This window comes from Miniopterus natalensis, chromosome X, assembly GCF_054644295.1.
Source record: "Miniopterus natalensis isolate mMinNat1 chromosome X, mMinNat1.hap1, whole genome shotgun sequence".
Classification (NCBI taxonomy): Eukaryota; Metazoa; Chordata; class Mammalia; order Chiroptera; family Miniopteridae; genus Miniopterus; species Miniopterus natalensis.
This window is the reverse complement of record NC_142103.1, coordinates 97,091,822-97,118,628: the sequence shown is the minus strand read 5'-3', so window position 1 is coordinate 97,118,628 and position 26,807 is coordinate 97,091,822. Positions and strand designations below refer to the sequence as shown.

The 26,807-nt window shown below is 38.9% G+C and overlaps 1 protein-coding gene and 1 long non-coding RNA gene across 5 annotated transcripts in view; one reads left to right on the top strand and one right to left on the bottom strand.

Moving 5' to 3' along the window:
- The window catches only part of LOC107526787 (uncharacterized), a 93,039-nt gene that overhangs the window by 38,593 nt on the left and 27,639 nt on the right, over positions 1-26,807 (top strand). Inside the window, exon 2 of the long non-coding RNA XR_015716534.1 lies at positions 3,644-3,783. This is a non-coding gene — a long non-coding RNA (uncharacterized LOC107526787). The remainder of the gene's footprint in view (positions 1-3,643; positions 3,784-26,807) is intronic.
- ADGRG2 (adhesion G protein-coupled receptor G2) overlaps positions 1-26,807 on the bottom strand; it is a 98,388-nt gene that overhangs the window by 47,970 nt on the left and 23,611 nt on the right. For all 4 annotated transcript variants that reach the window (XM_016199358.2, XM_087829476.1, XM_087829477.1 and 1 more), the window contains 2 exons: positions 21,352-21,396; positions 12,485-12,600 (listed from right to left, as the gene is read on the bottom strand). In XM_016199358.2, the coding sequence (XP_016054844.2) occupies positions 12,485-12,599 (115 nt within the window). In that variant the 5' untranslated portion in view covers position 12,600; positions 21,352-21,396. The remainder of the gene's footprint in view (positions 1-12,484; positions 12,601-21,351; positions 21,397-26,807) is intronic.

Sequence of the window (26,807 nt, the reverse complement as noted above, 5' to 3'; positions counted from 1 at the left end):
CCAATGACAAGCTCTGCAGACCATAAACTAGTATATAAAGGTAGGGTATTATTATGAATATTCTCTAATCTCTTTCTCCTCTGTTCCCTTCCCATGCCCACTGTCCCCTTCTAAGCCCAGGCCTTGATTGCCTCATATATTAGTGAAATATTAGAACCCTGGAATCTTTTAATTGGAAGGGTTCTTTGCCTCCGACTTCTCCCCCAATACAGTAAGTCATCCACCAAATGCACACCATTGGCTGACAATCCCAATTCAGCTCCCAGACAAGTTCTATCTTGTCCACACAGTGGTAATCACACTGATGTTTCTGAAAGTTTATAAATCAGGAGATTTCAAGTAAAATTTCAAACTTTCACCCTTCCAAAATTGGAAGTTTTAGCAGATGACCGCTTTATGTCAGCTCCCTGGCCCTCTTAAGTATGCCCTGGCTACAGAAGCCAATGGAGATGGCTCTCTTCTTTTTATATCTTAAAGCTTATTCACTGACTACATCATTCACTTGGCATTTGAACATATACTCTTAGGCATTGTTATTTAAGTTTGCCATTGTATGTCTTGTCTTCCCAACTAGATGCTAAGCTGCTTGATGCTTTATTTATTAGCCTCAAGGAATTCAGTCCAGTGCCTTGTATCTAGTAGATGTTCAAAAATATTTGGATTGACTGACGACATTAAGGAGTCTCTATCAATCAGGGATCAGTCAGGAACCCGTGGCAGGTAGTTCAAGAGCAGGAATTTAATCCAAATACTGCAAGGGGTCAGGTCCAGGTGATACAAAGCAGAGCAGGGGAAAGATGAGGAATGGCTCTGAGAGCAGTGAAGCAGAATCCATGAAGGAAAGCCTTGAGAACTCTTCTTGGATTACTGTTATTCAGAACCTGAAGTCTGGAGTAGTAGTTATAACTGCCAAGCATAGCAGATAGATTGCTTAACAGATCTTACAAATGTGTGTTAAAATGACCCTTCAAATACAGATCACAGACAACACAAAAAATTCATCAGTAACCTCAATAATGTACCTTTAATTAACTTTCCCTCTTTTCCTAATGCCCTCTTCCTGCTCCCCCACTCCTGATTCTTGGATTCTTTGCTCACCTCACAAACAAACTACCTGCACCCAAGTCATGCAAGGTCATGTGTGAGTATTTTTGAAATTTTCATTTTTCTCCCCACTGTTCAATACTGTGGGGGTGTAAGACTTAAAATGTGAAATGGTTGGTCGTCTTAAACCGTGACTGTGTTAATACTAATGAGTACTTACTTCTAACACACTCATCCCCAGGTTGGATGAGAAATATAAAGGCTTAATCTTCTATGAGTAGATCTAAAGGAGGCTACAACTAACCCCCTTTGTGTGAATATTTTAGACCCAGCCAAAACTTGTAATCTGGTGGCAGTTCTTCTCTGGGTTGAATTACTGTTCCATAGAGAGATGATTCAAAACAAGACACCACGCCTAGGCACTCATATATGGGAACCCTAAAAACAATATTATTTTGTTATTATATTGGCACTTCAGGGCTTAGGACAACAGACACTCTTCCAAAAACTGTATTTTCAGATTTTGCTACATAACCAACAACATGAATGAAAACATTTCTACTCTGGCATAGCTGAAATGTGTTTACTTGAGCTGTGACCATCTCATGTCACACTGCTCAGTAAATACTCTGACATAACATTTTTATTAAACAATTAATAATGACATCATTCAAGAAAACTTCACTTCCTAGCTGATGGAACTTCCCAACATGCAAACGATCAGCAATTCTAGGTGGGCCCTGGCCAAAATGGGAAGAGGGTAAGATGTGTTCTAGATCCCCCACCTCCTGGTTCTTGCTCTTCTCTCACCCTCTCACAGTACCACCCACCCATCCCCTTGCCCTTTACCCCTCCAGAAATGATTTTGGCTCTCTCAGGGGTTTATAGACCACCCTCCCTCAAGGGTGTAGAAGATACATTTTGGAGCATCCATAAATTCCCTGAAATAGAATGCAAATTTCTGTGTGTATTCATATGCATTTTTTCAGGGAAGAGCAGAGCCCCCAAAGGGAGTTTATTTTTAGTTAATAAGCATTTATATAGCATTACTATAACCAGGCACTTCACAGATATTAGCTCATTTGGTCCTTATAACAACCATACAAAGAAATTTTACATGTAAGGGTGGAAACTGAGGGAGGTCAAGTAATGTGCTCAAGATTACTAGTAAAAGGACAGAACTAGGATCTAAGCATAGGCACTCCAGCGCCACACTACACAGGGCTGCTTCTATCGTGGGCTGTGGTCTAAAAAATTGAAGAGCCACTGACCTACTGGCTATCCACTCTGTTCCTCCAGGAGGGATGTGCACTTTAGGAAGGATGAGGTGGGGGATATTGGGGCATTATCCCCCCCTTCCTGGTACCCCTGAAGTTAGATACATAGACAGTAATCTAGGCTGCTGGTCAAGGCCAGTGCAAATAATGCTACCCACGATTTGTGTTCACTCTACTTCTGAAGGTTGGTAGCTTCTGGGGCTATTTCAGACTGATATGTAAATGTAGCTTAGTGCTTCAGGGAGCTGGCTGAAGGGAGGCAGACTGCCTTTGTTGAATACTTACTACACTGGTGTTATACCCATGCTTCTTCGTGGAATCTCCCCACATTCCCATGAAACAGATGACCCTCTACCCAGACCTCATATCTCCCTTCCCTCCTCTCACTCAGCCATATTGGCCTCTCTGCTGTTTCCCTACACATGGGGCATATCCCCACCTCAGGGCTTTTGCACTTGCTGCTCCCTCTGCCTGGGACACTTTTCCCTCAGAGAGCCCCCTGGTTTGCCCTATCACCTCCTTCAAATTTTTCTCAAATGTCACCTTCTCTAAGAAGTTGATTCAGACCACTCTATTTAAAATCAAAACACTTTCCCTCTTAGCCTGACTGACCCTTTCCATCCTCTTACTCACAGCACTCATTGCCATCTAACGAGTACATATATTATTATGTATATGTATACAAACACACACAAAAAGAGCCCCCAAAGCAGGTGTCTCCTAAAATTTTCTGTCCTAGACTCCTCACTTGCCTCATCTTAGTCTCAGTCCTCTGTAATACATAAGTTTGGTTTTTTTTGTGTCCACAAAAACCCATTTTCACCCCCATGGGGGCGATATTGCCCCCAGAAGAGAATGCATACTCTAGGGTTATCTCTGTTTCCTCCTGAAGAGATACAGTTTAAGAAAAGCAACATTTACTTGGGTGCCCCCTCCTCTCTGATTCTCACTAGTGTCTAGGGTGACTCTGCTATTGGTTGACATGTTCTTTCACACCAAAGCACCCATAATTTATGGGTTAGTGAGAGTTTCTTGTGGGAGAGTTTTAAGTGCAGACGCACCTGGAAAGGTGGAGGTGGAGGCACTAATGGTTAGGATACGGAGTTTCTGGTCTCCCTTAGACCACGCCACTCTTTGCCAGCTCACAGTCGAGCAGTAACCCCTTGTCATCTTAGTTTAGGTTATCTGGGGGTACAGAGCCTATGATAACTCAGTACCAGATGGACTCCCCATTCTCCCCTCTTCCCAGCCCCTGCCCCATTCTCACCTCTCCCTAGCCCCTGGCACAGAACAATATATATATATATATTTTTTTTATGTAGCTATGAAATAAACAAGGAGTGTGATCTGAAGTGGGAAGGCAGAGCACACTACTGCAGTACATTGGGCAAGACACGATGAGGACTTGAACCCATGCTTGGAAAGCTGGCATGAAAAGAGAAGTTCAACAGATACTTCTAAGGTAAGATGAGAGGATCTTGGGGGGTCACTTGGATGTGGGGGTGAAGGAAAAGCAGGAGTCAGCCTGCCAATGGTCAACCTATCAGACCCCAGCAGTCCATGTGATGTTGCCCTGAATCCCTCAAGTATGGTAGGAAGGATAATAACCTAGACTCTGCAACCCAGACAGCCTAGGTCCAAATCTGCCACTTGTTAATTTTGTACAACTCTTGTAATCTGCCACTATGTAACTTTGGATAACTTACATAACCCACCTGGCACTTCAGTTTCCCATCTGGAAAATAGGGGTAAAGATAATCATAATAGGTCATACTTCATAGGTATTACTATTACAGCATTGAGAAGAATACACAGTAAATACTGCTCATGTCAGTAATTAATACAGTGATGCTCTCTCTATTTCTCATTTTCCTAGTGACTTTTTAGGAAATGATTTCTCCCTTCTATTGAGCAAGACTCCCACTTCAGTTTCTTTTCCCTTTATATTATTTGTTTCAAATTGCCCTTGGGATTTTCAAAATGCCCTTGGGGTCACTTTGGAAACATGTGAGGAAAGAGGCAGAAGTCAAATGGTTGCAGATCTGGTGACCATACCTTATGTCTCCTAAATTCTTGTACAAAGTCAAGACTCAGCAAAGTTTCAGGGAATAATTGGAAAGCCTGGCTAATCATGTTATTAGGTTGTCCTCTACTTGGGTGTGCAGTCTTCCTAGGGGTCATAGGCTGGTTTCTAAAAATGAACATTAATTATTTTCTGATTATAATAATAATGTGGGTTTATGTGGAGAAAATTCTAAATCACAGGAAAAATGTAAAGAAAATTAAAAAAAAATATAAGCTTGACTGGTTGTAAGGATCTTCAGAATATCTTTGAGTCAGTTGCAGAACAGAAACAATTAAATAAAGCCTTGGGAGATGTTAGTATTATGTTTTATTTAGAAGTATTAACAGATAAAAAATTGAGCTCATTTGCTTTCTAGTATATGTGCTGGCTTTGTAATGTAACATCATGGCTAGGCTGAGCTATGTTTTCCAGAATTCCTTTTTCGGTATGTTTCTGGGTAGTGTGGAACACAAGAGAGTTTCTTGTGGGAGATTTGGGTAGAGGCAGAGTAGCAGCCACTGTGTAGCTCTCACATGCTGGCAATTGTCAAGCTGCCAGTTTTGGCTTCTTTGACTCCCTGGGCCAGGTATGTGCTAAAGGGCTCAGCTTCTCCAGGACATCCATACCACTAAGGTCACAGGCAACAAGAACTGACATGGTTTTTAGTCTGTTTTGTGGCTACAACTCATGCTTGTGGTTTCCAGCTTGTTCTTGCTCTCCTCATCTTATATCCATGCTCCCTTCGCTACTGCCTGCCCTTCATAGATGTTAAGTTCTAGCATCAGATATGAAGACAACAGCTTTACAGAGACTGCTTAACCAGCTTCCACAGTTGTATAAGGTCAGATCCCTTTGTCAAATTCATGTCTGTGTGTCTCTAGTGATTCTTCTTCTGTGATTGAACCCTGACTTATACAGTGTGAAATAGAAACATTCTGAAGCAATTAGAACACGTAGTCTATAGCCACACTTCAATACAGTAGCCTCATGTGGCTATTTAAAGTTAAAATAATGAAAGTTAAATAAAATTTGAAATTCAGTTCCTCAGTCACCTTTCAAGTGCTCAATAGCCACATGTGGTTGGTGGCTACTGTATTGGGCAATATAGATAACAAACACTTCCATTATCTCAAAAATTTATGTTAGACAATGCTGGTCTCTAGTGATAACGGCTAGTGTTTCCTGAATGTTTACAATGTCTCAAATGTATTACAGTCATCTGTTTTACATGCATTAACTCATTTAATCTGCATATAACTAAGAGAGAGGTACTGCCACTTTACAGATAAAGAAACTGAAGCACAATGACCTTGTCACAGTGAGTTACATGCCATACTATGAAGGTCCAAGTGGTCTGGGTGGCTCTGATGGAGGCTCCTGCTCTCAAATGACTCTCTTCTGATTGGACAATGAGCAATCTCAGTAGTGACCGTAATGGACTCTTTCTTAGGTGCTAAGAAACGCTGGAATAATGGATATTCATGCTGCATCCTACTTAGATAGAAATGTAGTATTTCTAAGTTGCCTCTGTTTTTTAGCCATGTAAACCCTAATCTTTGCTGTAGCACCTCTGGGTAGAAGATTCTTAGCAGTCCCCTAGGCCTTTGTAATGTTGGTGGCTCCTGTTCTGTCTTCTTATATGTTTTTGGCTTGTCGTGAGCTTTGAAAATCTGATCTGGGATTCCTTACTTTAAATAATATGTAATTCTTGACTTGGTAATCTTTTTCATATTAATAAAATGCCCATGTCCATTTATTTCCAATGGATGAGTGAGCATGCTTCCTTAACCAAGCTTTAAATATGATTAAGAAACTTGGCTCTTGAGGAAGATTAACTTGGGTTTAAATCCTGACTCTGCCTTGAGTAAGTTTCTAATACTTCTCTGCTTATATTACTTCATCTGTAAAGTGAGGTTGACTACTTTGAATATAATTATATTACATTTATAAAGTATTTTATCACAGTTCCAATAATAAGTTGTAATGATTATTAATTCAGACTATATGATTTTGTGTCCCTGGACAAAGTTTATATTTATGTAATAAACAGGGTACTGGAAATATCAGGGGCATCACTTCCCAAGGTATATAAATGTCTAATCACTATGTTGTATACCTGAAACTAATTTAATATTGTATGTCAACTGTAATTGGAAAATAAATTTTTAAAAAGACAGGTACCCTGCCTTTTAGAAGCATATAGCCTACCTCCTATACCTCCTCTAACATGTGCTGCACAAGGAAAAACCAGGTCTTATATGGACAAAGCATGAGAGTCTAAGAGGAAACAAGACAGTGAGGCTTTGAAGAAGGGGAATTATAGAGGAATCTATTACTGGAAATGCCTGCAGCACAGAAAGATCTAGGTACAGCCCAGAGAAAGAGTATGTTGGGGATTATAGCTTATGAGATCACCAAACTGGCTCAAATGTGTAATTGTTTCCAAATGGGGGAGACAACTCTGCAAAAATAAAATTATAACCATCTTCCACTATTATTATGTCATCTCACCCTCTGGAAAATAGTTGTACCTAAAAGAAGACCTCCTTCGAAGACTTAAAAAAAAAAAGAAAGAAAGAAAAGGGCAAAAAAGGCATTGGCATGGCCTGGGAGAGCTAGAGGCTAGATGTAAGTATAGTTACCTGCCCCTTTGGGCTTCTGGTAAATCAAGAATGACTCCTTCAAACATCGACAAATCACACAACTGGAAGTGCTAGGTTCTAAGGATTCTCTCTGTTGGCTAGTGGCCTAACAACAGAGGGTCAGACCTACCTCTCCTTGCTGTCAAGAGCTACTGAGTCATCTCTCAGGCTTCCAGGGTGAAGCTACTGTGTTTGCAATCTAGATTCCCCAGAGCCAGGGGGAATGGCTACTCTCCAGCGGCTTACCCCAGGCTCCTTCTCCATCTTCTCATGCCTCAGTGACATGTTCTTTCAGTCTTCAGACACTTACTGAGCAGCCTAGTATAGTATGAAGAGTACGGCTATAGATTCCGATGAGGTATCCTCCAAGCTGTGTGGCTCTGGGTAAATGACCTCACCTCTTTGATGCTCAGTTTCTTCATCTGCAAACTGAGACTAAAAATATTTACCATGAAGAGTTTTCATGAAGATTAAATGAGATGATGTATATAAAGTACCTAAAGGGGCCTGGCCCAGAGCAGGCCCTTAGTGCTCATTAGTTTTCCTCCCATTAGTTTCCCACCCACCTCGCCAAACCTCCATTCTCCCTTCTCACCTGGCACTAACAATGCACTGAAAGGGATTCATGATGCCAAGGAAGTACATAATGACATGATACAAAGTGACAAGTATAAAAAAATATGGATGGGGGGGAGGAGCACTGGAGAGAAAGATTTAATTATTATGAAGAGGTCAGGGCAGGCTTTATAAAGGTAGTAATATTTGGCTGGACCTTGGAAGATGAATGTGTTTCCAAATGGGGATGGCCCCAGGAAGCAGAGGGAGGGAGTAGGGAAGTGAGATAGGGAAGGGAACAAAGTCAATAATGGGTACATTAATGAGGAGGTTACTACTATGGGCAACTGGGGCACACCTCAGCTTGCCCCAGGGGTGAGGAAACTGGCCTAGGTAAACACCAACTCCCATCTCTCACTGTTGTGGGGGGTTAACTCCCTGGCACTTCTGCTTTTTTCCATGCAAAGGCAAAGTGTGGTTCCATGGGCACAGATCATTCTCGGTCAGAGAGACATGGAAGCCATCAACATACACAGGATCTGTCTGTAGGTGACCTCTGGGGATGGACAGGGCACCAATAGCATCTGCTACTGGTGGCTTAACATTTAACTAGACTAATCCAAAGATTTGGCCAAAGGCCATATAGCACTGACTCACATTTAGGACTTAATTGTACTTTGTGTTGTTCTCATGTGTCATAATCATGTCCCTTCAACTGGCATGTAAATTCCCTGGAGTCAGAGATGATGTTCTCTCAGCAGCCAGTAATGCTGAGCACATAGCAGGCTGTCATTACTGTACAACTGATTATCCAGTATAGAAATAGCAGGTCAATCCCCTAGGCTTTCATCAAAGACCAGACTTAAGCCATTCTGAACTAAAGAGAACCTGCCTCAGTCCAAAGCTGTTGAGGGAGATGGTGCCTATGAGCCATCTGGTTGATCCAATCTAACATTCAGTGATTCTCACAAGTATGGATTCCACCATTATTTTTAATCTACAGTTGCATAACCACCAAGCAACTGAGCCTAGCACAGCAGAGAGGTTAAGAATTCCAAAAGACAGATAGTGTAGTACTTAAACACAGAAAGATTGGGTCATATGGCCTGAATTTGAATTGCAGCTCTGCAAATAAAATGATTAACCTAGGGCAAGTTGCTTAACTTCTCTGTGTCTCAGTTTCCTCATCTATAAAATGGAGCTAATAACAGTGCCTACTTCAAAGGGTTATTGAGTGAGCTTTAAATGAGTTAGCCTTTTATAAGGGCTCAAAACAGCAGCTGGCACATGGTAAGTGCCATCAAGGTTATTATTAAATAACATGAACTCTTCGTGGGAGTTCTGAAAGACAGAAATAAACTTCTGTTTAGCCATTTCTAGATCCCCAAACACTTTGTTCAGGAAAACCATTGCATATACAATGTTATATGCTAATTATATGTCAATAAAGCTGGAAAGGGAAAAAAGAAAAGTATTTGTTTTCATGGAGCTTTTTTTAAAAGCATATATTGAGTCTTACAAGAATCCATTGGGAAAGCTCATGATTGCACCAATTTTGAAGATGAGGAAACAGAAGTTCCTGTTGGTCTAGTGGCAAATGAAGATCATGCAAATAACAGGTGGCAGGGCATAGGGAGGGTTCTAACTCTAGAACGTACCACCTTTCTACTATATCGTGCTGTCAGCAGTAGTGTTTTAACCAATTCTTTATGACAGTGGTTATTCACTTTGGGCATGCATCAGCATCACCTGGGTGGCTGATTAAAACACAGACTGTTGGGCTCCACCCTTAGAGTTTCCATTCAGCAGGTCTAGGGTGGGCCTGACAATCTGCACTTCTCAAAAGCTCCCAGGTGATGCTGATGCTACTTGTCTGGGGCCACACTTTGGGAACCACTGCTTTCAGAAATCAATTCATATGACAGAGCAAGAAATACATTGAGCCCTGGCTGGGTGGCTCAGTTGGTTGGAACGTCTTCCCATACACCAAAAGGTTGTGGGTTTGATTCCTGGTCAGGGCACATACCTAGGTTGCAACACATCAATGTTTTTCTCTCACATTGATGTTTCTTCCTCCCTCTCTCTCTCTCCCATTCTCTCTCTCTCTCTCTAAAATAAAAGAAAGAAATAGATTCAGCTGCCTTAAGCATCCACTTAGGTTTTACCTACTCAGGTTTGTTTCAGAGCTGTGCACTTTCTGACTTACCTGCCCTGTTTCATCATTTTAAAATACTTTTTAAGAAAGCCTTATTTCTACCAAGCAGCTTTCATTTTGATGATTTTTTTCCCTTGTGTTCCACTTTCCTTCCTCATCTACCCTTGTGGTGGAAAAAGCACTGAAACGTGAGACCGAAGATCTAGTATCTAGTCTGGCTCCATCAGTTCCTAAGGAATGATGTCCCTGGGGGTATTTACTCATCAGTAAAGTAAGGACATTTGATTTTTGCTCTGCCAATCCCGCAGTGAGATGGTGTATGTGAGCATAGCTGACATGAATGTCACATGGCCACAACAGAATTTGTATCCCATGATATATATCTGGAGGAGTTTGTTCTCCCTGCTTTCGCCTGCAGTTATATAGGCAGTGGTTCTCAAGGTGTAATATCTGAACCAGTCACATCAACACTGCCTGGGACCTTGTTAGAAATGTCAGTTCTCAGGTCCCACCCCAGCTCTACTAAATGAGAACCTCTGGGGGAAAGACCCAGAAATCTGTATTTTAACAAGCTCTCCAGATGATTCTGATGCACATTCAAGTTTGAGAACTCTGGTTTTTGTGGTTTTGAGCACAAAATTCAGAGCTGGGTGCAAATCCCAGCTCAGCCACTTCTTTAAGCAAGTTACTTATCTCTCTGAGTCTGTTTCTTGATCTGAGAAATGGGGCTAAGACTAGGATCTCCCTCTCATAGATTTGGTTGAGAAGCCTAAGAGTGAATGTATGTAAAGCACATAGGAACCTGACACATTGTAAGCAGTCAGTGCACATTTAGCTCTTATCATTTTTTTAAATAAGCTATTGTTGCTTCTTGAAAATATGCCCCAGTGCCTACTTTTTGAAGGACTGTCAATTGTGTTTTAACCTGTTGGGAAGTTTTCCATTTATTTGTGTGCATGTATGTGTGTTGTATGTATGTTTGGTTTATGCTACTGTTGTTTGCTGCTAGTAGATATTTGCTTTAGCCAATAAAGATTCCTTGGTCCTGCTACTCTTCTGAAGAAGAAAGGTATTTCTCCATTTGTCCTTAATAATGTATTTTAAATAACGTTCCTAAGGAACGTTCTTTACATTTGCATAGCACTGTGTTATTTTGGCAGTTGTACCCATAGATACTGCAGCCCCAGGGTTTCTGGTCTTTTTACTGCCTCCCTCAGATACCCTTTCTCCTTGTTTCGTAAGCTTCTAAAGATCCTCTTTTCTGAAAACCATGCTGCTTCATTTAGCTGATTCTCTACCTCCCTTAAATTTCCATGCAGAAGTGTCTTCAAGGAGATACTTTTAAAAACAAATACCAGAAATAGACCTTTACATATATGGTCATTTGATTTTTGACAATGGTGCTCATACCATTCAATGGGGAAAAGACAGTCTTTTCAACAAATGGTTCTGGGAAAACTGGATATATACATGCCAAAAAAATGAAGTTGGACCCTTACCTTACACCATATGCAAAAATGAACTCAGAATAGATTAAAGGACCTAAACATAAGGGCTAAAACTATAAAACTCTTAGAAGAAAACATAGGGTAAAATCTTCATGACATTGGATTTGGCTGTGATTTCTTAGATATGACAGCAAAAGCACAGGCAACAAAGTAAAAATAGATAAGTTGGGCTTCATCAAAATTAAAAATGTTTGTGCATCAAAGGACATTATTAAGAGAGTGAAAAGACAACCCACAGAATAGGAGAAAATATTTGCAAATCATAGATCTGATGAAGGATTAATATCCAGAATACATAAAGAACTCCTAAAACTGATCAACACCAGAAAAACCAACAACTCAATTTAAAAATGGGCCAAAGATTTGAAGACATTTCTCCAAAGAAGATATACAAATGACCAATAAGCACATGAAAGATGTTCAACATCACTAATCATTAAGGAAGTGCAAGTCAAAACCACAATGAGATACCATTTCACATCCATTATCAAGACAACAGAAAATAACAAGTGATGGTGAAGATATAGAGAAACTGGAATCCTTGAGCCTTGCTGGTAGAAATGTAAAATGGTGCAGCCACTGTAGGAAACAGTTTGGCAGCTCCTCAAAAAGTAAAACATAGAACTACCATATAACCCAGCAATTCCACTGCTTGGTATATATACCCAAAAGAATTGAAAGCAGGGACTCAAACAGATATTTGTACACCAATGTTCAAAGCATTATTTATAATAGCCAAAAGATGGAAATAACCCAAATGTCCATCAACAGTGAGTAGATAAAATGTGGAGTATTATTCAGCCTTTAAAAAGAATGAAATTTTGATAGGTGCTACAACATGGATGAACATCAGAAACATTATACCAAGTGAAAGAAGTCAGACACAAAAGAACAAATATTGTATGATTCCATTTATATGGCAAATTCATAGCAAAAGAAAGAACAGAGGTTATCAGAGGCTGGGGAGAATGGGGAGCTATTGTTTAATGGGTACAGAGTTTCTGTTTGAGATGATGAAAACGTTCTGGAAATTAACAGTGATGATGGTTGCAAAAAATTGCAAATATATTTAATGCCAGTGAATTGTACACTTAAAAATATTTAAAATAGTAAGTTTTATGTTTTGTTTTTGTTTTTTACCAAAGTAAGAAATTCCTAAATGAACACACAAGGGGGTGTGCGAGCACACACACATGCACACACACACATACCCCAATGAAGGAGAATAGGTATCTTACCTTCCAGGGATGTAACCAGAACAACATGAACACAAATGACAAGAAATATCTTGAACATCAGTAAAAGTTCTTCAGGTCTGCCAACATGGCCACACTGCCCGCCAGAGAAAAACATCCTGGAATAAATTAAGGGGAAAATATCATCACAGCTTGCCATAATCACAACACAGCAATACCCAAAGGTCAGTTCCTCAACCAAGGCAAACTGCAGTCCTGCTTCCTTTAAATTACTGTAGCTTCAGATAATTGGCAATGCCAGATGGGCACTGGCTACAAAAAGCAAAACCCAATGTTTATTATGGGAGGACCACCCAGTGGGATATTCTGTTATGTTTAAAATGACAAGCAAGGTCACCATACAAATTTAGGGAAATCATCAACACATGCAAAATATTAAGGAGAAATTAAAAACACAAAACACTGCGTATATAATTATTACCGCCATATAAAAACTAGCTTAAAACTATGCTAAGAATCAGAAGGGCCCACAGAATCTCACAAATAATCTCTTGTTTATGTCTTAGATTGTAAAAGGATGGGTACATTGCATTTCCTCTTAATTACATATTAGTTCATGATCATTGATTGCATTTTTTGTAGTCAGGGCAGAGTTAACATTATTTAAAAAGCAAAGTTGATATCAGAACTGAATTTAAAAACCTCATTAACTGGTCATTTATTCAATCATTCAACAAATATTTATTGAATGCTAACATACATGAGATGAGATGTGAGGGCTGAATAGCAGTTAACTAGATGAGATATATGTGGTGGAGGTGGGACAGGCGCGCTTGGGGGAGCTAGGTATACAGAATTAGAATTACAAGTGCTAAGATTATGTCTGGTCCTCTCACAGCAGGGGGGCAATGAGAGCCCAAGGTGAAGACTTCCTCTATATGGCCACAAGGGAAATGGCTGGGACAGGTCAGGCTGTGTGTCCTCAGCAGGTAGAGCTACAGGCCACAGGGCACCCATGAACCCAGCCAACTCTGCAACTTCTGGCAAACTAAAACAGTGTATGTGCAGTGGTGAAGACTAAAGAGATGAGTTCATAAGTCCTGGCCACTCAATGTCTGAGTGACATTGGACAGGTTATGTTCAATGGCCCAGATTCCCCATTTAGCAAATTGTGATAAGAGCACCAAACCACCTGATAGTGTTGCTGTGATGAGTAAATAAGAGATCTTCCCACAATAGCTGGTATCATTAAGGCACTATAAATGTTAGCTGTACTCTTCACTCATTCAGTCAAATAATATCTATTTTGTACCTAGTGTGCAGGGTTAGGTAGTGCAGGGATTATGGGATTACAGGAATGAGAGTAAAGAAAGATGGGGATAAATCACAAATTCTCAGTCTCAAAGAGAAGCAGGCAATCTTTAAGAATCCTGTAATGTAATAGCCATCACCAGTATGGTGGGGGGGGGGGCAGGGAGGTGATTCTTTCCTCGTCTTAGACCAGGAGGTGAATCCTACTCCTTCCAAAGAGGGCTTACATTTTAAAAATCAATAAATTGTATTATATATTAATGATATATACATTAATGTACTGTAAACTGCCTCTGGTCTGTCACTCCTCTTCAGCACTTTATCCTCTCTCTGTTCATAATGGCATAATATTGACCCTCTCAAATGGGTCACTCAAAAGAGAATGCTAATATAGTTGTGCAAAAATGTAGCAATGTCTCTCTGGAGGAAAATTTAAGTGTCTGCTACAGCTACACACAATATTGATGAATCTCAGAAATATAATGTTAGATAAAGGAGCCAGACATAAAAGAATGCATATTGTACATGATTCCATTCGTATGAGGAACAAAAGCAGGCAAAACTAATTGATGGAGTAAGAAGTTGGGAGAGCAGTTATTCTTGGAAGCAGGGAGAGGGTGTGAAAGTTAGGAGTGGGCACAAGGGGGCTTCTGTTACATGGGTGTGTTCAGTCCCTGAAATTCACTGAATTGTACACTTATATGTATATCATAAAAAGCTTCATTTAAAAATTTAAAAATTTATATTTTATTTCTGAACTCAGTTTCCCCCCAAAAGCATTGCTCTTTTTTAAAAGCTCTATTTAGTGAACTAAACCTCTATGAAAGCCTCTCCTATACAAATGCTTTAAACTCAGTTCTACCTGGAATTCATAAAGCTGACTTAGAAGATTTACTGCACAAGTAATTTTAGTTCTGGAAGAAATATCAGAGCAGAATATTTCTGGAATGGAACTCAGAATTCACCTGGCCTCAAACCCACATTCTACATATGAAGAAAGAGTCCCAGCATGCTCTAGGAGATGGGTTTGGTCATGTCATTTGGCTGCTTTGGTGGGACTCCTACCACCTTGCCAGCCTCCTGAGAATTTGTCTCCTTGGGGTGGGGGGAAGAAACATCTATGTGTGAGAGAACACTGATCGGTTGCCTTCTCTACATGCCCTGACCAAGGATTGAACCTGCAACCTAGGTATGTGCCCTGACCGGGAATTGAACCTGAAACCTTTGGTATATGGGATGATGCTCCAATGAACTGAGCCACATTGGCCAGGGCTGCAAACATTATTCTTGAGTTTTGCCAATTCCTAGGGTAGGACCTAAGTGGTATACAAAATATGGTCAGTTAAATTAGTCATGGTACACAGTGACTAGTTATTGTGGGCTAGAGCTTGGGACTCTGATCAAAATAAACCATGTTTTTCACAAGAGAGCTTGTACTCAACTCCCAAATGAGGGCAGGAAAGGCCAGAATGAAGGGTAATTCCAGCAATCACCCTGAAAAGAGAATATGGGTCAAGAAGAACTTAGTACAAACCAGGCATCATTGAAAAGATTGCTTTCAGTTGTTAATCCTGGAATGTTTCCTCAAAGCTGAATATACACTTCCTAGCAAGAGAAGTTTTATGGTATTTGAAGTATTATAGCTCCTTTCGTCTTTTGCATAAACTAGAGAACATCCTGTTAGGTCATAAGGTTGCTAGGATCTTTGATCAAAGAGGGAAATCTGTGGATTTTTAAACTCTTACTCATTATACATAAAAATTACTTTAATCCTTTTCAGCTGGAACTTTTCTTCATCTTCTGGTACTAGTTGGGCTAATTCAATGCTAGCTATTAAGGTCATCATTAAAAATTATTTGAATGGGTACTGGTTCTTAACAATTTTCAAAGTGCTAAGGATAGCTGGTGAGATAGCATCAATTACAAAGAAAACTATCTGCTAGCATTTAAACAGTAAAATCTAGACCTTGACACTAGACAATTTCTTATTAAGGGTTACCCAGGTTCCCCTTGGTCCAGGGCCCCTTTTATGGTTGTGGACTTAGATGTAAGTGGCAACCTCTAGGGTTGTATAGTGCAGAAGCTAAATGACTGTATGCCATGGCCCCACTTGTACCACTTTAAGAAATTGTTCTAGATCTCTTTGATTTTATTTTAAATAGTATAACTATAATATTTTTAAAAAATCCATATCATCAGTGCAAGCTTGAATGGCAATAAGTGATAAATCTATCTTTATATAGATATAGAATAAATAGTAAGATTAAAAGGGGGAAATAGTTTGATACCACTGTAGGACAGGTCTGGGTGAGATTTATTCTGTTACCTCTGGTTAACTGGCATACATTGATTATATCATGGCTGCTATGATGAATGCAATGATAAATATTTTTTTACTTGAATAAGACATATGATAATTGTTCCCTAAGTTTTCTAGAAAACTTTATGCCTTTGAGATATTTACATGGAGTCATAAGTGTTGGCTAACAAGACAAGCACAAAGGGAAATTTAAAAGGGAGGTACTGAAGAGGTTCTCAGTTCAGATAAAGCAAGAACTAAAGGGTGAAAAAGCTATTGACTTGGATCATTCAGCTGTCAAAGAAGTCAGAGAAACTCAGGGTTGTTTTGGATTTTTTTAATAGAGTCTTTGGTTATATGTTTAATTACTTTTTAAAAAGAATCAGGAAACTTAGTAAAAGCTTAATTAAATTTCAATTGAGCTCTTAAGACCCTGATACAGCAAATATCTCAGAAAAAAATGTTTTCAGTGTTCCAGGAATATGGTTTAGGTTAGATTATTTGGACCAAATCTTCTGCTAAAGACAATAAAATATTTAAAAAGTATTTTTTTAAACATATCAAAGAGTTGACAAGACAGAAAAGAATCATCAAGCCAAAGATGAAGCTAAAGCAGGAACTCAGAGAAGTAATATATGCAAAGGAGCTGCTTTTGCCTGAGGGTATAGGTCTATTGAGGCAAACTTGAGCTCTTTAAAGAGGGGTATGACTAGAGAAGGGCCAGAGAGAGGACCTATAAAGCATGAGACACAGGCCAAAGACCCCAATTGCCCAGAGCTAAGGGTGGTACTATATATTAGTAAATCCAAATGAACTGACCATATAAAACATTAATAATATCTTACAGAGATAAGTGAAACATGATAGAATAAAAATATGACAACTATATTATATAATATAGGAAATAATATATCTCAATTAGGAAATGAAAAAATAGAATTAGTCCTCCAAAATCCTTATATTATCCTAGTTCAGTAGACACTGTAATTTCTGTAGTAGCTACTAAAAAATAGAAGTGAAGTATATAACTGCCTAACTAGTGGAGGAGGGGAAATGGTTTTTAGAATATTTAGTTAATCTGAAAGAAAGGACGAAAAATAAAGAATGATTAGGAAAAATAGAAGATGGTAATTTAAACACAATACAAATCAATGCTTCACTAAATATAAATGGATCAAATGATTTAATTAAAAGGCAAAGATTATCAGACTAGAAAAATTTAAAAATCCAACTATATATGCTACATATGCTATTTACAAGGGTACAACTAGAACATGATACAGAAAGTTTGAAAATAAAAGGATGAAAAAGATATGCAATATCAATACTAATTTAAAAAAATCAATGTTTATACTAATATCAGACAAATTATACTTTAAAGCAAAGCAAAAAGCATTACCTATAAATCAAATGGTTCATTCATAAAATGTTCAATTCAATAGGAAGACCGAACAAATTTACATGTGAATGCAACTAATAATATAGCCTCAAATACACAAAGCAGTTATTTTTTATAGAAATCTAGGAGAAATAGAAGAAATTCACAATCATATTGAAAGATATTCACACATCTGTATCAGCAATAGATAAAATTCAAATAAGAAAGTCACTAAGGATATAGAATATTCCAATATTTAACCAACTTGACTTAGAGACCATAGAGTGCATAATCATTTCAAGTGCACATGGAATATTTATGAAAGCCAACAAGGCCAAAAAGAAAAGTCTCAGAAACATTTTACAAAATTGGAAAAAGGAAAGGAGAATGTTCTTTGACCACAACACAATTGTTATTTAACAAATAACTTATGTGTCAAAGAAGAATTCATAACAAATATTAGAAAACATTTGACTTAATCTATAATAACACCACCATATATCAAAACATGGGGCTAAAGCTAAAGATCTTTAGAGGGAAATTTATATTTTAAATATACATATTAGAAAGAGAGAAAAGCTTAAAATTAATAAGTCAAGCTCCTTCTCGAGAAGTTTGAAAGAGAACAGTAAAATAAACCCAAAGAATGAGAAGAAAGGAAATAATAAAAATAAAAGCATGAAATAATGATATAGTAAAAATATAAAACAAAAGTTATTAACAAAGCCAAGATTGATCTTTCTAAAGACAATTCTGGCAAAATTAGGAGGGGGGGAGGAAGGAGGGAAAGAGGGTGAGGAAAAGAAAGAGTGTAAACAAATAACCGATAGAATTTAAAAAGCAACATAACTGAAGGTGCTATAAGCATAAAAATGATAAAAGTATCTTAGGGACAATTTTATCATTATCATTATTATTTTTTAATCCTCCCCAGAGGGTATTTTTTCCATTGCTTTTCAGAGAGAGTGGTAGGGAGAGACAGAGTGGTAGGGAGAGAGAGAAAGAAAAACATCGATGTGAGAAAGACAGATCGATTGGTTGCCTCCCGCACGTGCCCCAACTGGGACCCAGATTGAGCCTGCAACTGAGATACGTGCCCTTGGCAGGAATCGAACCCAGGACCCTTCAGTTCGTGGGCCGACACTCTAACCACTGAGCAAAACTAGCTAGGGCAGGGACAACTTTATTAATGTTGAAAATCTAGATAGAAATGGGCAAATTCTTAGGAAAAAAAATATATAACTTACCAAGAAGGAACTAAGAAGAAAGAATAAACCTGAATAAACATATAATCATTAAAAGTCTCAAGAATTTTCCCACAAGGAAAACTCCAGACCCAGATATTTTCACTGGTACTTCTATCAAATAAGAACTCCAATCTCACAAGAATTCAAAACCTAGCGAAAGAGCATAGCCTAACTCATTTTTACCAGGCTAGCATAACCCTGGTGCCAAAACCTGACAAGGAAAGTCCTCACAGTTTTACCCATTTTATAAATCAAGTGAGACTATTTACAAAATTCTCTGGAATGCTCACAAAAATGTCTAGCAGCAATTTTGAATCCTGTAAATTGGGGTAATTTGAATAAATATAAGACAAAATGAATTATTTTGAACTTCAGCAACAACATTTTTTGAAGATAAAGTCACCAAGAACTAAAGCCAACAATGCTGTAGTAAGATAAACTGTATCCCGTATACAGAAACAAACAAATAAACAAATAAAAACACAAAATCCCCACAAAACAATGTCCTAAACATGACAGAACAGAAACTGGGTTAACTGGTAAGTGCTGAATATGAACTCCCAAATGGCAGCTTTGTGTGTCATTTGTCATAGCACAAAGTAAAATCAATGGTGAACTAGACAGGATGATTGTAATATGAAGCTTTCACATCTCTAGAAGCAAATGGAAGGAAAATGATTTGTTTGGTCTTTACAGTGCAAAATGATTTTCTTAATAAGCATTAAGTGCTTTCTAATGAAAAAAAGTAGTTTTACTCAATAAAACAAGTGAATATCAGGTGTGCAAGAAGGAAATGATGCACTTTAAGTAAAGAAATACTCATACAACCTTATGAAAATTGTTATATTTTCCAACTCCCTTACTCATCTCCAAATGTCTCCACTGTCCTGCCTGCAGTCTACCATCCTCTTAATTACCCATGTGTGAATTACTCAAGGCAAACTGAAAGTCTACTTTATCTCTCTCCCTTCACTCTTCAGGATCCTCTCCCAATGTTCATATTAAATATATTCAACAACACAAACAAGCAGAATAGCATAGGGTACAAGAGCATGGATGGTGGAGCTATATGCCTGCCTCAAATACAAGCTCCACCGCTTACAGTATACCCCTGGCCTGTTCCTTACCCTCTCTGGACCTAAATTCTTCATCTGAAAAAGTGGAGGTAATGATTGGATCTACCTCAGACGGTTCCTGTAGAAATGAAATTAGGTAATATATTGAAGGTCTTAGTATAGTCAAAAAGTGTTAGCTATTAATACAAGTATAATTAGAAGACAAATTTATAGTACACTCCTGGGCTAAATGTAAATAGATTTTGGAATTATTTTCTGCAGTCATTCATCTAGTTTACAAATATTTATTGAGGTTCTATTACATGAAAGGTATTATGCTACAGACTCAAGATACAATAAACAAGACAGATGTCTCTCCTGTGTGCAAGAGCTCACAGCCACCACTTAGATTAATTGACCATTGGTATAGCCAAATAGTGATTTTAAAAAAACAACAGCTTTAGATTCATCTTGGCCTGAAACCAAAAAAAGGTACCAGAACACAATATCTTCTTCTATATAGACTTGGTATCCACCTCATCCTAACTCCCACAGCATGCAACTCCACCCACAGCAAGCACTCAAAAAAGATTTTAAAATTGATTTGTTTCCAAATCTGTTGCTACACAACAATTCTATCAGTACGTAGAGAGAGAAAAAGGAGACTCTCCTTAAAAGCATCCTCAAGATGTTGATCTGCACTGGGGAGATGGGAGCAGGAATAGGGCAGAAGTGCATGGTTTATCTCATCAGGAGATCACATTTGAGAGGAAATGAGGTATGCACTAAGGAAAGCAAATCACCCACCAATATTGAGCCCTTTATTGCTTCTGTCATTACACCATGCCAACTCCTGTTTCAAGTCCCAGCTTGGACATTTACTAGCTGTGTGACCCTGCACAGGTATTTTAACATTGTTTATAGCAATAACTTATGAGCATTTATTATAACTATGTGTTTTATGAACTAAATTATAATAGGATAATTATAATTTATAATAATTATAATAAGTATTTGTGTTGTTATAAGATTTCTGTTATTTATACCAGTGAAGTCCCAGAAATAACCACTACTTATGAGTCTTAAAGGAAACAGGGAGTGCACGTCAGTGGCTTCAGAATTTCTTTGTAGAAGGGAGTTGGGAGCAGAAATCTGGTTGGAAGAGGCCTTTGGAAGCTGCATGCACACAACATCTTAGGTAAGAGAAAGAACAATTCAGTGGTCTATTTCAAAACAGAAGAACTGTTGGAAATAAGGAAGCCAGTCCAGGGAGAAAGAAAGGTGAAACAGTGAAACAAAATCCCAGAGTTCTACATAAATGATCACTCTCCTCCAGATTTTACTGCACCATGTCATTTTAAAATCTGTACCCATAAAAACAATGGGATTACAGAGAAGAAACGGTTCAAAAGTAGAATCTCCAAGGAAAAGAAAATGTCTGAAGAGAAGAAGGCTCCGAGTGGGTGGGAGTGAGGAGTTAAAAACAAAACAAACAAAAAAGAATAGAGCAGCTAAGGGGGTAGGGATGTGGAATGAAGGGGGGCAATTTGAAAGGGAAAAAAAACAACCACCAAACATTCATTATTTCTACATTATCACTTAGAAATAGCCTCACTCACCTGACAGGCAGTTCAGAAGAAAAGATGGAGAAACTCTGCACAAATCTGAAAATGAAAAAAGAAAAGAAAAAAAATTAGATCAATGGAAAGTGGACCTTCTTGGTACCACAATGCTTCAGTACTACAGTCAGCCCATCGGGCTGAGGCTTCTACAGACCCCCCTCTGTATACCAAGTCTTGAACTTGGCAGCAGAGTTACAAAAGAAATGGAGGATGAAAACTCTGCTCTTAAGGAACATATTATAAATTGGAAAACAAGCCAAAGCCAGTTTGGGAGCTGACCTTGTTAAGTAGCATTGTATTACTGCTCAGTCTCAGGCTTCATTAATAGCATCATAGGGACACTGGACAATGACATGATTAGATCTGGGGAGGGGTAGCCCTTTAGAGACCATGCTTTGTTAGATATTTCTTCATGTTTTTGTGACTTAACTTTTCTAGAACCTAAACTCCTTGATTTTAAGGTTTGGGTCATTTATGTCAGTTGTGCTTCCAAGGCCAGAGGCAGAATTCTTTCTCCACAAAGGGACTAAATAAACAACTCTCTATTGGTGGTTAAGTTTGGTTCAGAGTTAAGGCAGGGGCACTGGCAATGACAAGAGTGAGGGACAAGGCAGCTGCATGCTTGAGAAAGGAAACAGTGTGCCCAGCCAAGGCACTGTTGACAACATGACTTGTATCTTTCAGAATATTCCATCATGCTGTACTTCAAAACCAAAACATTGGTACAGCTATTAGCTCAAAGGTGATAGTCACATCACACAATGGTGTTCTTTCACGTGAAATAAAGACATAATGATTTTTAAATCAAGACTTGCAAGAAGAAACAATCTATAGGGTGATCTTGGAACCAAGTGACCTGGCTTCAGTCAATAGACTGATATGACAGACGTTCAGTGCTCAAGGAGGAATCCAGAATATGAATTCAAAGAAGAAATAAGGAGTCATGGTGAGTTTCTATTGATCACGATGTGTTCTTTAAGAGGAAAATAAGGAGTAGTTCTTAATAAATTAAAGCCCAATATGTCAGAGAAACTTCATTAAGCAATGTTTAAAGAAGACAAAAATGAAAGCCAAGCATGTTGTCCTGTCCTAGGATTAACAAATTACAAACACATGTCCCAGTGCTCAGTGTAGAATGAATGTAGAATTAACAACTGAAAAACATGAAAATAATCAAACAAACTAATCAATTGTGACTTGATTAACAGAAGTAATTTCACTCTACATTTGTGTGAATAAGGATTTTCTACAGAGATTTTTGATGAAATTTCACAACTAAAGCACATTGCCTCTTCTGAAACCTTATTAATAACCACAAAAAAACCACACTTAATGTTTCCCAGTAATCCAGTTTATTAATAACACGAGATGCTCTTTGCTCCTTTGGAGCCCTTTCAAGTAGAAAAATAGGACAAGTAACGATGAAATGTTTTGCCCTCTGAATGAAAAAATTTTAAAAGCTTAATAATATCCAAAGCTGGAGAGAGCATGTGGGGAAATGAACCCTTGCATACACAATTGGTATAAATGTAAACTTTGAGAGAATAGTTTAGCTATGTTTTGAAATTTTAAATGTGTATACATTTTGATCCAGAATTCTAATTGCAGAGATTGTCCCTACAGAAATATTGATGCATATACACAAAAGTATACAAACACTGTCATTGCAACTTTGTGTGAGGGGGAAAGAAAGCCTAAGTATCCATCAGTAGATGAATAGTTAAATAAATGATGGTGTATCCAACACTATGGAATGTTATGCAGTGCTTTAAAAAAATAAAGTTGGTCTATATGTATTGACATATAAAGATTGTCAATACATATAAGTCAAGTGAAAAAAATCAAGTTTCTTAAAATATATCTCATACCCTTTGGGACAGTATGGATGGACCTGGAGAAAATTAATCTAAGCAAAATAAGCCAGGCAGAGAAAGACAAATATCACGTGATCTCGCTTATATGTGGAATCTAAAGAACATAATAATCTGATGAACAAAATAGATTCAGTGACATAGAAGCACGGGACAGATTGATGAACCTCAGAGGAAAGGTGGGGGTGGGGGGTGGGGAGAGATTAACGAAAGAATTTCTGTGCGTATATGCATAACCCAGGGACACAGACAATAGTGCGGTGAGGGACTGGGGCGGGGAGTGGGGGCGGGGTGGAAGGGGTCAATGGGGAGAAAAGGGGACATCTGTAATATTTTGAACAATAAATATATATGAGGATATGTTAAACAAAACTATATATCTGTATACTTATTTATATAGTAACAAGTGTGCATGCATCCAAAAAGGCCTTGAAGGAAACCCATGAAGCCTCCACGGATAGCAGTGTGCTGGAGAAGAGGACGAAGCACAATATTTACTCCGCAGAAGTGGGTTCATGTATTACTTACTACAATTAAATATATTTCTCCCAGCAAAGAAATGCAGAATGAAGGGAGAGCCAAGCCATTCAGGCTCTCCAAACACAGCTCCTAAATCAAGCTCAGAGGGAGGCTAACTGGGAGGTAATGCCATCACTTGCTCAGCTGGATGCCATCTCCCTTGGCCCTCCTCTAACCTAATTAGAAAGGCCCCATTGAAAGCCCAAGGATTTCTGGTGTCAGAGCCAAAAAACCAGGTTCCCAGCCAGGGAGCAGGAACTCACTTGAATAAGTTGTGCAAAAGAATGTCAAAAGCAATGATGTGAGAATGTCTGACGGACACAGAGGCCTAAACTTAATTAAAGAACTGCACATCCTTCAGCCTCCAGGTGCCTCCTTGCCACTATCGCCGCTACACTCCCACCGTCCTGTATCTCCTAGAAAAACTAAACAGGAATCAGGATCCAATCAACACCAGCACTCCAGTAACAAAACATAGTCACTGCCAATGTTTGGGCTTCTTACATCATTAAAAGAAAAGGGCAAGTCAAAAAAGGAACCATATGGACTTATGTAAGACATGGCAAGGAACAGAGAAGCTTCTCAGAGAAGAACGGCAAACTAACCAATTGCTAGGATTAACTGAAACCTCCCACAGTTGCCGACTGCCCCAAACCATGACATCAGGGAGGCTGGAAATGCATCCAATTTCCTCTATTTACCAAGCTGGCTAAAACCCAGGGCAATACCAGCATGACCAGAAAAGAAAGGGGGGAGGCAAGCAGACCGTATAAGTGGTTTGGGTGGAAAGGAAATTAAATATGTATGTATTTAGAGTTCTCCAGTGCAGAGGAAGCTCTCAGAAAGGCTGCATCCAAGAATCAGAACTCCTGTGCTCATAGGCTGCTCAGCTACAGGGCCCACATATCCTGGGGATAATGAACGAAACAATGAGCAAAATACACAGGTAACAGCAGCCCCAGGCAGTTGTCCCACTGCCTTGGAGTAATGTGATGCAGCCCCAGGATCAACCAAAACCAAACCAAAACAAACAAACCCATGCAGCACTTCATTTAGAATCTAATGATTAATTAGTGGCCCAGATTGAGGAGCAGAGTCTCTCCTAGTTCCTGGCAATAACACCGACACCATAGAAGAAAGGACCAGAAGAAAATGAGGCCTTGAGAAATTGGGAATGGGGACAGGAATACGCAGAGAAGCTTCTCCAGTAGGAAAAGCAAATGCATAGATAGAAATGATGGTGAAGGTTAGGCTTGTGGGCATATACAAGAAATAGTGATATGTAGAGTGGTAAGTATGCCATTGAGGAACAAGTAAAAGTGGTCCTAGAACCTTGTGGTGGCCCCATTACTAAGGAGACTCTGCCTACTAGGACCTTTACCTGCACAGACTGGTTTGTTCAGTTCAGGATGTCATGGTTCATGAGGAATTAAATTGTGAGATTGCTCTGGAAAACTCTAAAGTTAATTTATTCAAGAAACGTTTACTGAATGACTACTATGTACCCAAAAGCATGGCCACTCTGTGTGGTTGTACAGGTTGCACCCTGCACAAAGGTACTTGGCCAAGAGGACCATTAGAGTCTGCATCCAGAATGCCAGGCTTTCTGGAAGTGCCATATGAACCAGCTGTGAGCTCTGTCACAGGTATAACGGGAGCTCTGAGGAATAGCACCTAATCCAGTGTAGGGAAATGGATCCAGGAAATTTTGCCCAAGGAGGTAACAGTCATGCTGCTTTCTAAAGGATGCGCAATTCCCTTTGTGTGAAGAAATGGAAAAGAGCATTCCAAAGAGAGGAAATGGCTTAAACCAAGACATAGAGCCAAAGACTGGCATTAAGTGGGCATGACAGTTTGATGTTGCTGAAGCATAAAGAGCAAAACAGAGACTGGCCAGAAGGGACCACGGAGATATGGAGCAGGAACCTGATGGAATGTATTAGAAATATAGCCTGTGAACAGACTGGGAAAAATCCACATTGCATGTCCAGATGTAGGTTGTGGTGGATTATGAATAATATCCATTAGGTATACAAGGCACTCACAGAAAGATGGCAACTAGGTGTTCTCCATCTTTACTGTGGGTGGAGACGGTGTCTAAAAGGTGGTTTAGACCATAGCCCAAGTTATTTATTAAATAGCAAGAAGAATGTGCTGGTATTGATCATTGTTATATTATAGAAGTGACTGAGAGGGCTTTTGGAATTGCTTTCTGAAACATTGAAAAGATGACGTATTAGTCACTGGTGAGGCTGCATGCTGAGGTGGAATGAACCAGGCCAGGAAAAACAGCTGGTGGACTTCTTGCTATTTTTCTGCAGCACTGAGAGCTTCCTTTTTTCTTCTCCCCTTTCTCCTGTCTTCTCTTTTCCCTTCTTCTACTCTCCTTCATCCTACATTTTCCATCTTTTCCTTCCCTCCCCTAACCTAGCTTGAGACTTGCCAAACATATTTCAGGGACTAGAATGTTGCTGGTTACCTCTACGCAGAGCTGAAGAAGAGGGAACAGTATTAAAGACCACATGGTAAGAAACCCACCTTCAAATGACTCCTTAATCACCAGACCCAACCCTCTGGGTGAGGCAACCACAGCCCTCCACCCAGGTTGTTGGAAATAAAGGTGTTTCAAAATGGCATGACTTTCTTTAGCAAGTAAATAATCATCACCTTAAAAGTAAATGCATATGCAAGGACATACCAATTAATTCTTCTTCAAAGCATTATAAAAAACGCCACATACTTGATTTTTTTAAATGCAAGTCTTACGTTAAGCTGTGTTCATACAAAGTGAACTAGAGGTGAACTTTCTTCCATTTGTATGAAAACACTTCACCAGGAAAACTGAATTTAGGTAATTACTGCAACCTTAAATCAACCTCCATTTCCATGCCTGATATTTTTCTAATTAACTCTTAACTTCTCTTTCCACTGAGTAGCAACAAATGCTAAGCATTTTCCTCTATTTAAACTATGTTTTGACATTGTATTTTCAATAATGAAACAAAATATGACTAAAAATACATAGATGCCTGGCTAACGTTGTTCAGTGGTTGAGCATTGACC